At 38.8% G+C, this 14,597-nt stretch overlaps 1 protein-coding gene across 1 annotated transcript in view; it reads right to left on the bottom strand.

Moving 5' to 3' along the window:
* Positions 1-14,597, bottom strand: part of HADHA (hydroxyacyl-CoA dehydrogenase trifunctional multienzyme complex subunit alpha) — a 48,630-nt gene that overhangs the window by 11,167 nt on the left and 22,866 nt on the right. Inside the window, exons 8-12 of the mRNA XM_025983998.2 lie at positions 11,741-11,863; positions 11,141-11,259; positions 8,763-8,819; positions 6,603-6,712; positions 528-662 (exon numbers count right to left, since the gene is read on the bottom strand). Coding sequence (XP_025839783.2) covers positions 528-662; positions 6,603-6,712; positions 8,763-8,819; positions 11,141-11,259; positions 11,741-11,863 — 544 coding nt within the window. The remainder of the gene's footprint in view (positions 1-527; positions 663-6,602; positions 6,713-8,762; positions 8,820-11,140; positions 11,260-11,740; positions 11,864-14,597) is intronic.

Genomic DNA, 14,597 nt, shown 5'->3' with positions numbered 1-14,597 from the left:
GTATTGGCCTTTTATTAATTCAGTGATAAGAAGGAGACACAGTCTGTAAAGCCTCAGACATTGTGGAACCAAATTCTTTTCCTGCTTCTCTACAGTTGTGTCAGCTAAGAAATAGAAGGTTCAAGAGTTTTGATCCCAGCTCTACCCTCAATGTGCAGTTCTGGCATACTTCCCCACCTCCTCATCTTCCACAATGTCGTGCTGTTTCAGTGTTTCCTAATAATACAGCAGTGATATGGAAACTACCAAAATTCACAAACATGAGACCTTCTAGTCTTGATACCAAAGCACGAAATAAATGGCATGTAAAAATATCTGGTAGTTTTCTCTTCTGCAGGTAGACATTACATTTTACTGCACACTGTAACATGTACAATAAAACTAAGGGAAAGGAATCAGTGTTTCTAAAAGTCAAAGGAAATAGCTTAACCATGGAGCATACAGTACCCACCATGTTTAGGAAAAAGGAATCCATAACGGCAAAAAATGAACAGCATATTGCTGATAGAGACAGAGAGCTGGCTTACCCTTTGAACACCTGCTGCTGTCCTCGGCCCAGCCCGGTTAGCGTAGCATCTTTAAGTATGGTCTTCAGGCCCTTATCCACAGAGACCTGGGCAATGCCGGCTCCCATCAGCCCTGCACCAAGAATGGCTAGGTCCCTAGAAGGAAAGCATGAATGACTTCTGGTAATTATTTTAATAAAAGTGGGAGATCACCCAAATTATTCAATAAACCAACAAAAGTGGGCACAACAAGGTATTTTAAACAATTTTTCCTATAAAAATTTTTATCTATGAATTTATCTATAAATTTATCTAAAATTTTATCTATGAAGTATTTTAAATTTTTATCTATAAAAATTTAAATTTTGCCCATAAAAATACATTTTCAAATGTATTTATTTTAATTTAAATTTTTAATTTTTTTAGAGAGACAGTGGCCATGAGCAGGGAAAGAGAGAGAGAGAATCTTAAGCAGGCTCCACACACAGTGTGGAGCCCAACAATGGGCTCGATCTCACGACCCTAAGATTATGACCTGAGCCAAAACCAAGAGTTGGAAGCTTAATTGACTGAACCACCCAGGCAGCCCCTTTTAATTAATTTAGAGAGAGCATGAGTGGGGCAGAGAGAGAGAGAAGATTTTCAAAGCTATATGCAAAAATTTGTTAGGCCGAAAAGAACTGGCCTACACAAGAAGACAGAATTATACTGATCTTCAATTATGCCTGGAGATCACTGAAAACAAAACAAGATCACTGAAACAAAACAAAAACAACCTGATTTATGTTGATGTCAATATGAATATCTCTGGTTTCCAAACAAAAGCCAATTTGCCATGATATGCCCAAAGACTAATCTCTCTTCTTCTGACTACTTATTTTACTGATTTTACCATTTTCCAGTAAGCTTTAATTTCTTCTGAAATTTGTGCCATTATTACCCTTACTTGGATTACATCAAAATTCTCCTGGATGTTTTCTTTGCTTCCAGCCCTTATCACACCCCTCCCCACAAATACCTCCATACATGCACATTGCTGCCTTTTCTACCCTCCAACTTCTCTTGAACTTCTTAGGACCATCTGGCTTACCCCACAGTATTCTGGAATGGCTTCATATTCACTATTTTTGTTTCTTCAATTAAATTCTAAGTATTTTGTGGGCCAGAGAGCATATCTGCTTATTCTCTCTCTTTTTTATTTTTATTTTTTCATAATTCTGGAGCAATATGCCATGCTCCCATAGTAAACAACTAAAAAAATTTTTCCAGAACATCTTCCTTCATAAAAGCTGAAGTTAACAGCACTATGTAGACTTAAATTAGAGTTGTAATACTAGGTGGCCCCAGTGGCCTAGCGGTTTAGCGCTGCCTTCGGCCCGGGGTATAATCCTGGAGACCCAGGATTGAGTCCCACGTTGGGCTCCCTGCATGGAGCCTACTTCTCCTTCTGCCTGTGTCTCTGCCTCTCTCTCTCTCTCTGTGTGTGTCTGTCGTGAATAAATAAATAAAAATCTTAAAAAAAAAAACAGAGTTGTAATACTAGGATAAAGTTTCATTCCTAACAATTCTGATTATAATTTTCAAAAATCATGTTTATGACCTGAAAAGGAAACCTAATTTCAAGTTCTGGAAGCATCTTTTAAATGTAGCTTTGTAGTAACACATGCATTTCTATGTTTAGTGGTTTTTTTTTTTTTTAACAGTATTTATTAGTATTTTTAAATATTTTATTTATTTATTCATGAGAGACAGAGAGAAGCAGAGACATAGGCAGAGAGAAAGGCAGACTCCCTCTGGGGAGCCTGATGCAAGACTCAGTCCCAGGACGCCGGTCAGGATCATGAGCTGAGTCAAAGGCAGATGTTCAACCACTGAACTATCTAGGTGCTCCAAGATTTATTTATTTATGAGAGACATCATATGCGTGTGCATGGGGGTGGAGTGGCAGAGGGAGAGGGAGAGAGAATTTCAAGCAGATTCCTCACTGAGCATGGAGCCTGATGCGGGGGCTCAATCCCATGATCCTGGGATCATGACCTGAACTGAAGTCAAAAGTTGGAAGCTTAATGGACTGAGCCACCCAGACGCCCCTACATTGTTAGTTTAATTAACTGGAAAACAGTGAGAAAACAGGATAGAGAGACATAAAGAATAGGGCTAAAAAAGGTATTTATTGCATGAAAACTAAAAATTTGTCACAAACAGAAATGACCCCACAAAATTAAGACAACCATAGAATAGGAGGAAATCTGCAATATATATTGCAGCAAAGAATAACAACTTGGGAAATGAAGAACATGCATGTGTCAATTAAAAAAGACATGGGGCACCTGGCTGGCTCAAGCAGCACAGCATGTGACTCGATCTCCAAGAGTCAAGAATTCAAGCCCCACATTGTGCGTGAAGATTACTTAAAAAAAGGACAACCCACTAAAATGGGGAAGGGCTTGTATAAAGCAATTCTGGGATGCCTGGGTGACTCAAGTCAGTTCAGCGTTTGACTCTTGGTTTCGGGTCAGGAAATGATCTTATGGGTTGCAGAACTGAGCCCTGGTTTGGGTTCCGAGCTCAGTAATGAGTCTGCTTGGAGTTCTCTCCCTCTGCCCCCGCCCTGCCCCAATCTTTCTTGTGTGAGTTTGCTTTCTCTCTCTCTCAAAAAATAAATTAAGGACAGCCCAGGTAGCTTAGCGGTTTAGCGCTGCCTTCAGCCCAGGGCGTGATCCTGGAGACCGAGGATTGAGTCCCACGTTGGGCTCCCTGTATGGAGCCTGCTTCTCCCTCTGCCTTGTGTCTCTGCCTCTCTCTCTGTGTCTCTCATGAATAAATAAATAAAATCTTAAATAAATAAATAAGTAAATAAAAATTTTTAAAAAGTGCAATTCACTAAAAAAACAAACAAACTGACAATAAAGATGCTTAACCTCCCTCATAACATGGGATATGCAAATTAAAATGAGATATTCTTTCCTCACCAGGTTGGCAAAAATTGTAAAAGCATCAGGGAGGATGTACAAAAATTGTTTTTTTCACTGCATGGCTGATGGAAGTATGTATTGTCCTACTTTGGAGGACAAATTTATTATAACTAAACCTCACATACCCCACAAACTAGTAATTCTATTTCTCATTATCTACTCCAATGAAAGTATTTATGCATAAGATGACAAACTGCGACAAACAGTCATACAGTGTTCGTAATCATGAAAAACTGCAAAGAGCCATCAATCCATCAGTAGAAGATTAAGAGGAATAAGTTAACTGATATGTACCAATATGCACAGTCTCCAAGTCATACCACTGAAAGGAGCCAGTTACAGGCTTCACACAGAGGATTCCTTTTATAGTACAATATTCAAACCATAAACACAAAATACTATCAGTTAATATTTAACTTTATAAGTTTTCTTAAAAAGAATAAGTGCATTTTTGCATAAAAATTAATTAAAAGAATAAAATAGATAAGGAATTCAAATGATTATCCAAGGTAAGGGGGAAGAGCCTAGAGACAGAAGTGGAGGAAGCAGAGTGATTCACTGGCAGCTGGGAAAGTAGAAAAAAAATCCCCTTTCTTTAATTCTTCAAGGTTCTTCTTTTTTTTTTTTTTTTTTTTTTAAGTTTATTTATTTAAGTCATCTCTACACCCAATATGGGGCTCAAGCTCATGACCCTGAGATCGAGTTTTTTGCTCTTCCTACTGAGCCAGCCAGGTGCCCCTATTCTTCCAAGTTTTAGTAAATCTGTTCACCCTATTCTGCCTTGGGTACCCTATGATTAATTCCTCATTTCCTTTTTCCCCAATTTATTTCCAAGTTAGGCCAACTCTTGCATCACCCTGTTTTTCTGTACATTTAGTTCTGAGTTCTTGAAAATTTTTAAAAATTAATTAATTAATTAATTAATTAATTAATGAGAGACACCAAGAGAGAGAGAGGCAGAGACACAGGGAGAGGGAGATGCAGGCTCCATGCAGGGAGGCTGATGCGGGACTCAATCCCAGGACTCCAGGATCACACCCTGAGCCAAAGGCAGATGCTTTAACTGCTGAGCCACTCAGGTGTCCCGAGTTTTTGAATTTCTGATTCAAGGTGATTCTTATCTGCAAATGCTCATTTAAGGATATTTGATTCAAATTTGGAAGTGTTTTGTTAGAGTTTTCTTCTGTATTGTGACTGCTTTAGGGGGGAGAATCTTCATAATCGTAAGTATTTTGATACTTTTTCTTACTTCTTCTTATATGAGATGCATGTGGATTCTGCCTATCTTTTTCGTGTATTTGGTATAATAATACCCTCTCCAGATGGCATTATGTCTAGCTGCCTATGACAGGAAGAAGTATATACAGATAGGAGGAGGTGTCTGGAGTAGCTCATTAGGTTTCATTATTTAAGAGGACTCTGCAGTTGCAAAGTGTAGTCTCTTTAATTGATGGCATTTTTTGGTATATGGAGGGATGGTGGAGTAAAGGGGTAGGGTGAGGAAGTAGCAGTTGGTGTGTTTCACAGTTGTATGATTTTGCAAGACTCTTAATACTTTTCTCTCTTGCTTCCTTTTATTTACTGTTACAGTGAGGTTTCCCTCTTACATAATAAGTTAGTAGCATATCTGCCTTGCACTTATGCTATGCATGGGGAATGGGTGACTTTTTTGTCCTTGTTAATGTTTGATTTTTATAGAATATATGAAGAGATGCTGACATAAGTGCTTAAGTGGCCATCTTACTGTACTACAGCACCTACTGATTGCAGGATACTGTTTCCATGTTGGGTAGAACAAACACAACCGGACTGGTAATGATCCCTACTGATCACCATGTGTGCTGGAGAAGTAGTTATAGTTGTAGTTCATATTATATTTGGAAATCAGCCCTCTGGGCTAGGATTGTTATCTGTCTCACCCAGATTTCCTACCCGTTTTATCTTTTTTTTTTTTTTTTTTAATTTATGATAGTCACAGAGAGAGAGAGAGAAAGAGAGAGAGGCAGAGACACAGGCAGAGGGAGAAGCAGGCTCCATGCACCGGGAGCCCGACATGGGATTCGATCCCGGGTTTCCAGGATCGCGCCCTGGGCCAAAGGCAGGCACTAAACCGCTGCGCCACCCAGGGATCCCTTATCTTCTTTTTTGGATTGTAATGTTGCTAAAGGTGAAGGAGATGGAGAAAGTAGTAACATTAGTTGCTCTGAAAGCCCTCACGGTAATTCAGCTAAAGCAGTATTACTTAACCTTGGCATTACTGACATTTTTGATTATTCTAATTCTTAGGCTTGTCCCATACACTGTGGGGTGTTTAGCAATATCCCTGACCTCTGCTCACTAGATGCCAGAAGCACCTATTAACAACCAAAAAATGTTTCCAGACATCATCAAATGATCCCTGGGGTGCAACATTCCCCAGGCTGAGAACCACTGAGCTAGAAGGTGAATTTAGGGGCATTAGTAAATTTAAAATGTTGAAGAGCTTTTAGGCAGCATAATATTGAAAGTCTTGCTAAAAAGAATAGACATGAAACAGGCAAATAGTATCTTAAATATTTAGGTTGTAGGGCAGGCTGGGTGGCTTAGCGGTTTAGCGCCGCCTTTGGCCCAGGTTGTGATCCTGGAGACCTGGGATCAAGTCTCACGTCCAGCTCCCTGCATGAAGCCTGCTTCTCCTTCTGCCTCTCTCTCTCTCTCTCTCTCTCATGAATAAATAAATAAAATATTAAACAAAATATTTAGGTTGTAAATTAGAAAGACAAGCCTTTAACAATTAGAATGAGGCTATATATTTTTTTATGAGGAAGAAGTATGAGTTCCCAGGGATGGTATCTCAAATCACAGGAAGACACAAGATCAGTAAACATCGTATAGTTGTGTCTGGTTTGGGACATAAACCAGACTTCTAGGGGACATCAATAGCAAGACAGGAAAACTGCTACAGAAGCCAATAGAGAGGTCTGGAGAAAACTCAGGCTGAACTTTGAAAGCCAGAAAGTTGTTAGGAGGAAGAGGGATCTAATATGCTCAGGATGGAAGACATGTAGGCAAGACGGAAGGCAGGAATCTAGCTTTGCAGTGAAACCCACATAGGCTCCATAAGGCAGAGAGCTGAGCTTACTTTACTTCTTTCTGTGGAGTTCCAAATTTATTCTTCTTACACAGGACCTGACCATGATAAAGTCCCATCAATGCCTTTGATTCTTTGGTCATTGCAAGCTCTCCAAATTTCTGGAAAATAAAGAAGAACCAAAAAAACAATGGAACTTCAGAGTCTCAGTGATGGGAGTTCCTTCAGTCCGATTTCCTTGCAGAGTAGAGGTAACACACATGAGTGCTCCAGGGCCCCCGTGATGTCTTCTTATCTGTGGTACTTTCTGACTACTACTGTGAAAAGGGTTGGATTCACCCAAGCTCTAGATTCTCTGCTCCAGAGGTGGTGGTAGCTAACCTTTTTCATGGACTAGAATGTTACGGTCAAAACGGACCTTTCATGGTCCTCTCAATCAACCCTCTTATGTTGAAGACTGGGAAGAGGAGGCTCAGAGAAATTAAGTCACGACAACACCTCAAGCGGCAGGATTGGAACTCATATCCTAGCAGTAGGACTCTCAATTCTGGGTCTCTTTTGTTGTAGCAGGCTGTCTGCATGACACCTATAGCTCTGAAAAGTCCCCTAATGCTTACAGAGAGCCACTCTCAGATTAGCAGTTAAGAATAAGATTTTGGGACACCTGGGTAGCTCAGCGGTTGAGTGGCTGCCTTCAGCTGAGGGCGTGATCCCAGGGTCTTGGGATCAAGTCCCACATTGGGCTCCTCGTGGGGAGCCTATGTCTCTGCCTCTCTCTCTGTGTCTCTCATGAATAAATATTTACTTATTTTTAAAGATTTTGTTTATTTATTTATTTATTTATTTATTTATTTATTTATTTATTCATGAGAGAGAGAGGCAGAGACACAGGCAGAGGGAAAAAGCAGGCTCCATATAGGGAGCCTGACATGGGACTCAATCCCAGGTCTCCAGGATCATGCCCTGGGCCAAAGGCAGCACTAAACCGCTGAGCCACCCAGGCTGCCCCTAAATAAAATATATATATATATATATAAAAAAAAAAAAAAAAAAAAAAAGAAGATGAGATTTAGAGTCTAGGTTTGACAGAACTGAGTTTGAAATCCTGGCTCTGCCATTTCACAGCTGTCAAGCTTTCTTCATCCTTAAAATGGGAAAAACAATACTTATTTTACAGTATTGCTGGAATTAAGTGAGAATGCTAGTAAAATGACTGGGTCTCAATGTCAGCTATCATCATCATCAATATTACTAGCATTTACCGGTATGGTTACATGGTTACAAATAGCATTTCAAAGGGAATCCCCCAAATAAAGTTGCTTTCATGCCCTAATAGAACATGCAACAATGTTCTACTGATCTTGATACAGTGTATCCTATTCAGTAAACCAGTGATTTTCAAACTGTGGCTAGAGATCCATCAGTGATCATGAGGTTAGTGGGTCGTACACATAGGAAATATGAGTACAATGTACACAGTGAGGACAATGATTTGTGAAACTTGTGCTTCAATTTTTCTGTACATATGTATATATGTAGCTGGTTAGGAGGTAAAAGACTAACTCAGAATGCACTGTAGTAAGCAACCAGTACAAGAAATGTTTTCTCTTGAATATGTCCTGAGCTCTTCAGATACCTTCTGTCTTATTATCAAAGAGCAGTCATTCTTCAATGATTGCTTAAAACTTAAAAATAACTGTAACCACTTAAATCTATAATACCACCAATTTGTTGGAAAAGTGGGAAGAGGTGAGGCTTGTCACATGCTCCTCTGTGTTCTTTTAGTTGCTACACAACATTTCCTTCCATTTTCTAATTCACCAAAGAGAGGCTGGCCTTCAAAGTTTTATCTCTAGGCCCTAATGAGTAAGAAATGTATTCTTCTCTCAATGTATTCATTTTTATCACAATATAACCAGCCCAACTCCAGAACCAAAACCTCCCAATGATTCATTTGAAAGAATTAGAACTCTGGCCCTGCTTTCCCTACTTAAACCTTCATTACTGAGAGCAAGTTCAAGTAGCTGGGACCACTGACCACTAAGGTGTTCTTAACATCTATTCACTGAGAGTAACACTGAGAAATGATAGTCACCAGAAGAAAAACATTTTAGATAGACTTTGGGTACCTTTCCTTTTCTCAGCTTTATAAAGAGTTCTAGATCTTGGTTTTTCAGTAGCTAATAAAAAATTCAAAGGAAAGAACTTTACCTGAGATTCAGAGAGATAGCCAGCATCGTTCCCTTGCTCAATTCCAGTCTTTACCACCTAAAAAACACATAAAGCATTTGTTCATTGTTGCAAGGGATGGGTGAGATGCTCACTACCGTGAATAAAACTGCTAGTTCATCAGTCTTCAAAGAGTAAGCCAAAAGTCTGGAAGCGGAGTAAGAAAGACAAGAGGACTGAATGGCTGCTTGCTTAAGACTTACTTTATTCTTGGGCCACCTAGGGGGCTCAGTTGGTTGAACATCTGCATTTGGCTCAGGTCATGATGCTAAGGTCCTGGGATGGAGCTCAGGAGGTCTGCTTCTCCCTCTGCCTATCCCCTCATTTGTGCTCACTCTCTTGCTCTTTTTTCCCCCCTCTCTCAAACAAATGAATAAATCTTAAAAAAGTAAAAAAAAAAAAAAAAAAAAAAAAAAGACTGACTTCATTTTCCATCTCCAAGACTACTACTAAAACTAGCATAAAATGGAAGGAAATGAAATACAAGAAAGTAATAAAAGTCAGAGTGGGAAAAGATGACAGAGGTCCCACAGCTCAAACTCTTATCTCCTTATCCACTTCTAGACCACTATCCCAGCAGAGAAAGAGCTGCCACTGGCACTGCTCAAGTCTGAGAAAAGGTTTCCCCTTCCTTCTTGCTAAAATGGCTCTTCCAGCTTCTCTCTTGCTCTCCTACGTTAGTAGGCACATCCCCATAGTTACACTCTCAGCCCTTTTCTCCTTCTGTGCATTCTTCCTCAGGCCGATGGTCTCCTCTGTCATGTTACTCATGAATTCTATAAATTCAACTTAACATTTGAGGGAAGTCCTATCCTAAGTCCAAGTATAAAAGTCGAATTGACCCTGTATTCAATCACCACAATTTATGAGAATGAAAAGTGGATATAAAAAAAAAAAAACCCACATATGAACAAATCTACATTCTTATCTTTTGTGTAAATTATCACTTGAATTTCCTGAAACATCTAAACTCAGCACTTCTAAAACTTAACTCATAATCTCTTCTCTTTGGCAAGTCTCTTACTACCTTCACCTCTTTATTAATCTATCTTGGGGTCTTACTCAAATGTCAAGTCTGAATGACCAAGATAGCTTCCAACTTCAAGTCTCTACTTGTCTCTTTCTAAATTGTTTATGACTTACTAGGACTATTATCTCTATGATCTATACAGGATGAAGGTCAAATTTCCAAATTCATTATTGTCCAAGTTCTAAAATCTAGGGTTCATTTGGCCTTTTTGCACACATTTCAGTATCCTACAAAATCTGATCTCATTAAATGTTCCTTGAAGAACCTCATGCTTTCCAGCTTTGCTCAAAATGCCCACCCTACCTGGTACAACTTTCCCTTCACTTTCCAGGGCTCAGGTCAAATTCTATGATGCTCTGGGACGCCTGGGTGGCTCAGTGGTTGAGCATCTGCCTTTAGCTCAGGGCGTGATCCCGGGTCTGGGGATCGAGTCGCACATTGGGTTCTCTGCGGGGAGCCTGCTTCTCCCTCTGCCTCTCTCTCTGTGTGTCTCATAAATAAATAAATAAAATCTTAAAAAAATATTATAGGAGGCTCTTCCTAATCTCTCTGGCTTACAGTGACTGTTGCCTCCTCTGTGCATTTAGCAATCTTCCTCTGTTCAATTATCTGGCAGTGATCCCAGGGTGGCATCTAACATCCCTTCCATTAGTTACCTGTCCCAGCACAGACACACAATCTAATCTCCTCAAACTGGGAGATGGGTGTGGGAAGGGAATCATGTGTCTTATTTATGCATTTTGGTGTCTTTCCTCAAAATATATTTGTTGGCTGATTTATCCCCCATTTTCAAAGTCTTAGATTACATGTTCTCTTAATCTTAGATACTAAAGACTGAAGACTAAAGAGTTTCTAAGTTTTAAAGTCTACCTTTAGACAGAAGTTCTTAACCCTGTGATCATTTTATTTTTCCTCCTTGATCTTTTTCAGAACTTTTCTGTATCATTACACTTTTTTGATAATTACAGCAATGGGGAAGTCAATAAGACATTTTAGGTACTGCAATGTTTTCAACTGAGGCCATCAATTTTGTTTCAACTACCTTTTAATTAATGCCCAGGATTTTACTGGCCTTGTTATTCTGATATAACAGTTTTTTTTTTTTTCCTGTTTTATAACTGGTAGTTTTAAATTCATTATGCCCAGCACTCATTATTCCCAAAATAATCAGTTTATGAGCCCTCATAGCTTGCTTTATTTTTAGTGAGTACTGTAATAACAGAATTAAGAACTATAGTACCAAAAGACATAGTTCAGAATGGCAATAAAGAATACTGCTCTATAAAGGGAGGAAACATGAGAAATGTGGGAATATGGGGTGAAGACTCACATCGATTATTTTCAGAGGTGCAGGATAAAGGCCTTTGGTCTGTTTTCGTACTTTTTCTTCCACCTTTTTGTAAACCTGTTGTCTGACAAAAGGAATACTCAGGGCATAGGACGTCAATTCTGCAAAAGAAAATGGTTTTTAGATACTGACTGGAAAAAGCCTAGTCTCCCTTCTTAGTTTGTTCTGTAAACTCCACAAAAATGCAATAATTGTAGCTATCTGAAAGAACTTTTCACTTTGATATACAAAATCCAAATTGCAACCTAAGCACTTCTATACACATGGTTTAATTAGTTGATAAATACTAAAGTTGGGTGTTGGGTGCATGGGTGTTTATTACAGTATTATATACTATTCTGCTTTTGTATTAATGCTTCAAATTTTCCAAAATAAAAAATTGAAAAAAAAAAAATGGCTGTAACCAACCAGTTTAAGGTTTAGGACTTGATCCTAGAGCAGTTGTTACACTCCTTAAGGACAACTCTATACTTAGAGTAAAAAAAAAAAAAAAAAAAAGGCATTTACCTCCTTCTCATTTTATAACAAAATTAAACTCTCTGGAGAGAACCTTTGCCTTAGTCCTTTAATAATGACACTCACTTTCTACTAATCCCTTGTCTCTCTTTATGGAGATTTTCTTATCAGATAGTCCTTTGGCAAAATTAACTGCAACTTCTTCTAAGTATTCAATTGTCCGTTCTTCTGGAGGTTTTAATCCTGGTCCTATAAAAATGAACACAACAGATTAGAATGTAAATCATTTTCAGCATAGCTTTCCATGTTATACTAGAGACTGGTAGGTGGCAAGTTATGAGCTATGGACTCAAAGAATAGAAGAAGTAACACTGAGCAAGGGTGTAACAATGTACTCTAGATAGAAAACCAGGTTTTAAGTCTGGCTTCCATTTCTGAGTAGGATGTAGAATGTCTCATGAGGCCTGTATTCTTGCTGCAAAACTGCAGACAAAAATGAATAAACCGTAAAACCACACATTCATAAAGCTATGAGAGAGGGGTAGAAGCAATGAGGACCATATGAACTAAAATTCCAGACAGGGAAGAGCTTGCCTGAAGTGAACTGATGATTGCTGGAAGTTTTCTTTTCTGAGGTTATATGATTCTTTTGGGCATGGGCTGAAGATTAGAGTTGGCTCAAGCAGAAGGATGCTCCTGGGAGCAAGTGAAATGATCAGTTTTAGGAGGTCATGTACAATACATCATAAGCTAGAAGAAACCAAATGCAAAGCTAGTCTTTCCCATGGAACATTCATGGAATTCTAAGGTGGTATAGGAGGCTGGAAGGGCTGGGTCAAAAAGCTGGAGGGAAATCTCTCACAGTGTGATGATGTGTAGCACATAAAGTACTTCTATAGAGAAAGGAATATGCCAATAATAATGTAACTCATTTTCTACTTAAGGCATCCACTCTATACTGAACTTTTTTGAGGAAAGAGACTAAAGAGATAGGATCCGAAATTCCAAAGGCTATTTTTACAGGGTTGTGTAAACAGACATCCTGTGTCTGTTGGTGGCTGGGGTTCAAAAGGCAATTTTGTGCAGTCTTGTGGTATGAAGGAAACAAAATCCCAATAGTAAGAGGAGGCTGAAACAAATTTGCAATCATATTTTTATCTCTCTTATGATACATGCCTTATTGTGAAAGTATGTGAAAGAGGATGAAAAAGAAAAGCCTTGGGATGCCCGGGTGGCTATATGGTTAAGAATCTGCCTTTGGGCACAGGTCATGATTGTAGGGTCTGGGATGGAGCCCTGAATTGGGCTCTCTGCTCAGCGGGGAGTCTGTTTCTCCCTCTTCCTGCCACTCCCCCTGCTTGTGCTCTGTGTGTCTCAAATGAATAAACAAAAACAAAAAGCTCCAACTTGTGAGAGGTAAAAATGCAGAAGGCCCACAAAAGTCTCAAGGAGCCTGCAGGGAGGCCAGTGCAGCCGGAACCTGTGGAGTAGAGTCCTGGAGGGCAGCTGCTCCACAAAAGGAGGACTCCAGGTACCTACAGAGGGCCCCTGAAACTCTGGATGAGTACTGTTAACCACGTGCATGAGATGAAACTGCAAGAGGCAAACTGACTGATACAGACATGCAGAAATGAAGACAGAAGCAGCAGACAATGTTAGAAAGGCTATTGTAAATGCATGCCATACATTCAAGAAGGTAGAGGAAAGCAGAAACATAATGAAGAGAAACTAAATACATAAAAGTGAATCAAATGTTACTTCTAGATAGGAAATGAAAGATACACAAGATTGGATTAATAGTAGATTATACACCAAAGAAGAAAAGATCAGGAAACTTGAATACATGGCAATAGAAAACATATAGATGGAAAAAGAAAAATTGCTTCATTTTGGGACCGTATCAAGTAATCTAACATACGTGAAGTTGGAACCGCAGAGAAGGGGTGGGGGGAAGATGGGAAAATATTGGAATTAATGGCCAAAAAGTTTCCAATTTGGTCAAAACTACAAATCCACTATCCAAGAAACTCAATGAATGCCATGCCCGATGAACATTAAAAAAAACAGTAACTACAGCAACAACAAACCAAGGTACACCATAACAAATGATTAAGACTAAGTAATAAAGGGAAGATCTGACAGTGGGGGCAAGGGCGGTGAAGGGGAGAGACACATTATAAACAGAAGAACAAAGATAAAATTGAGAACAGACTTTCTATCAGAAATTATGCAAGCCATGACATGATGTCAACACATCCATAAAGTACCCCCCCCCAAAAATAAATAAATAAAGTACAAGAACCTAGAATTCTGTGGCACTCAAGAATATCTTTAGAAAAATAAGTGGAAATAAAGGCCTGTCAAACAAATCAAAAGGTGAGAGACTCATTGCCAGCAGACCTATGCGACTGAATATGTCAAGTTCTTCAGGTTGGAGGAAAATCAAACCAGATGGGAACTTGGAGCTATACAAAGAAAGAGCAATCAAAATGGTAACCATGTGGGTATATATAGAAAACTCTCTTCTCATTTTTAATCTCCTTAAAAGATGACTATTGAAAACAAAGATAGCAATATGCTAAGGAATATAGAATATATTTAGAAATGAAATGTTGAGACACTGATACCATTTGCAGTAGAAAATCTGTTATAACTTTTGATGCCCCCACAACTTAACTACCAATAGCCTACTATTGATCAGAAGGTGTACCAATAACATAAATAGTTGATAACATATTTTGTGTATTATGTGTATCCATTACATACTGTATTCCTATAATAAAGTAAGCTACAGGAAAAAAAGTTAAGAAAAAAGGGAAATACATTTACAGTACTGTATAAAAATCTGTGTGTAAGTGGACCCACACAGTTTGAACCTATATCATACAAGGGTCAGCTGTATTTTCTTTTAAGGTTCTTACCTTATAGGTAAAATGATACATCATTTCCAGATAGATCATATGTTAAGGATATGCACTATAAA

This window comes from Vulpes vulpes, chromosome 8, assembly GCF_048418805.1.
Source record: "Vulpes vulpes isolate BD-2025 chromosome 8, VulVul3, whole genome shotgun sequence".
Classification (NCBI taxonomy): domain Eukaryota; kingdom Metazoa; phylum Chordata; class Mammalia; order Carnivora; family Canidae; genus Vulpes; species Vulpes vulpes.
This window is presented reverse-complemented; position numbering and strand designations above follow the sequence as displayed.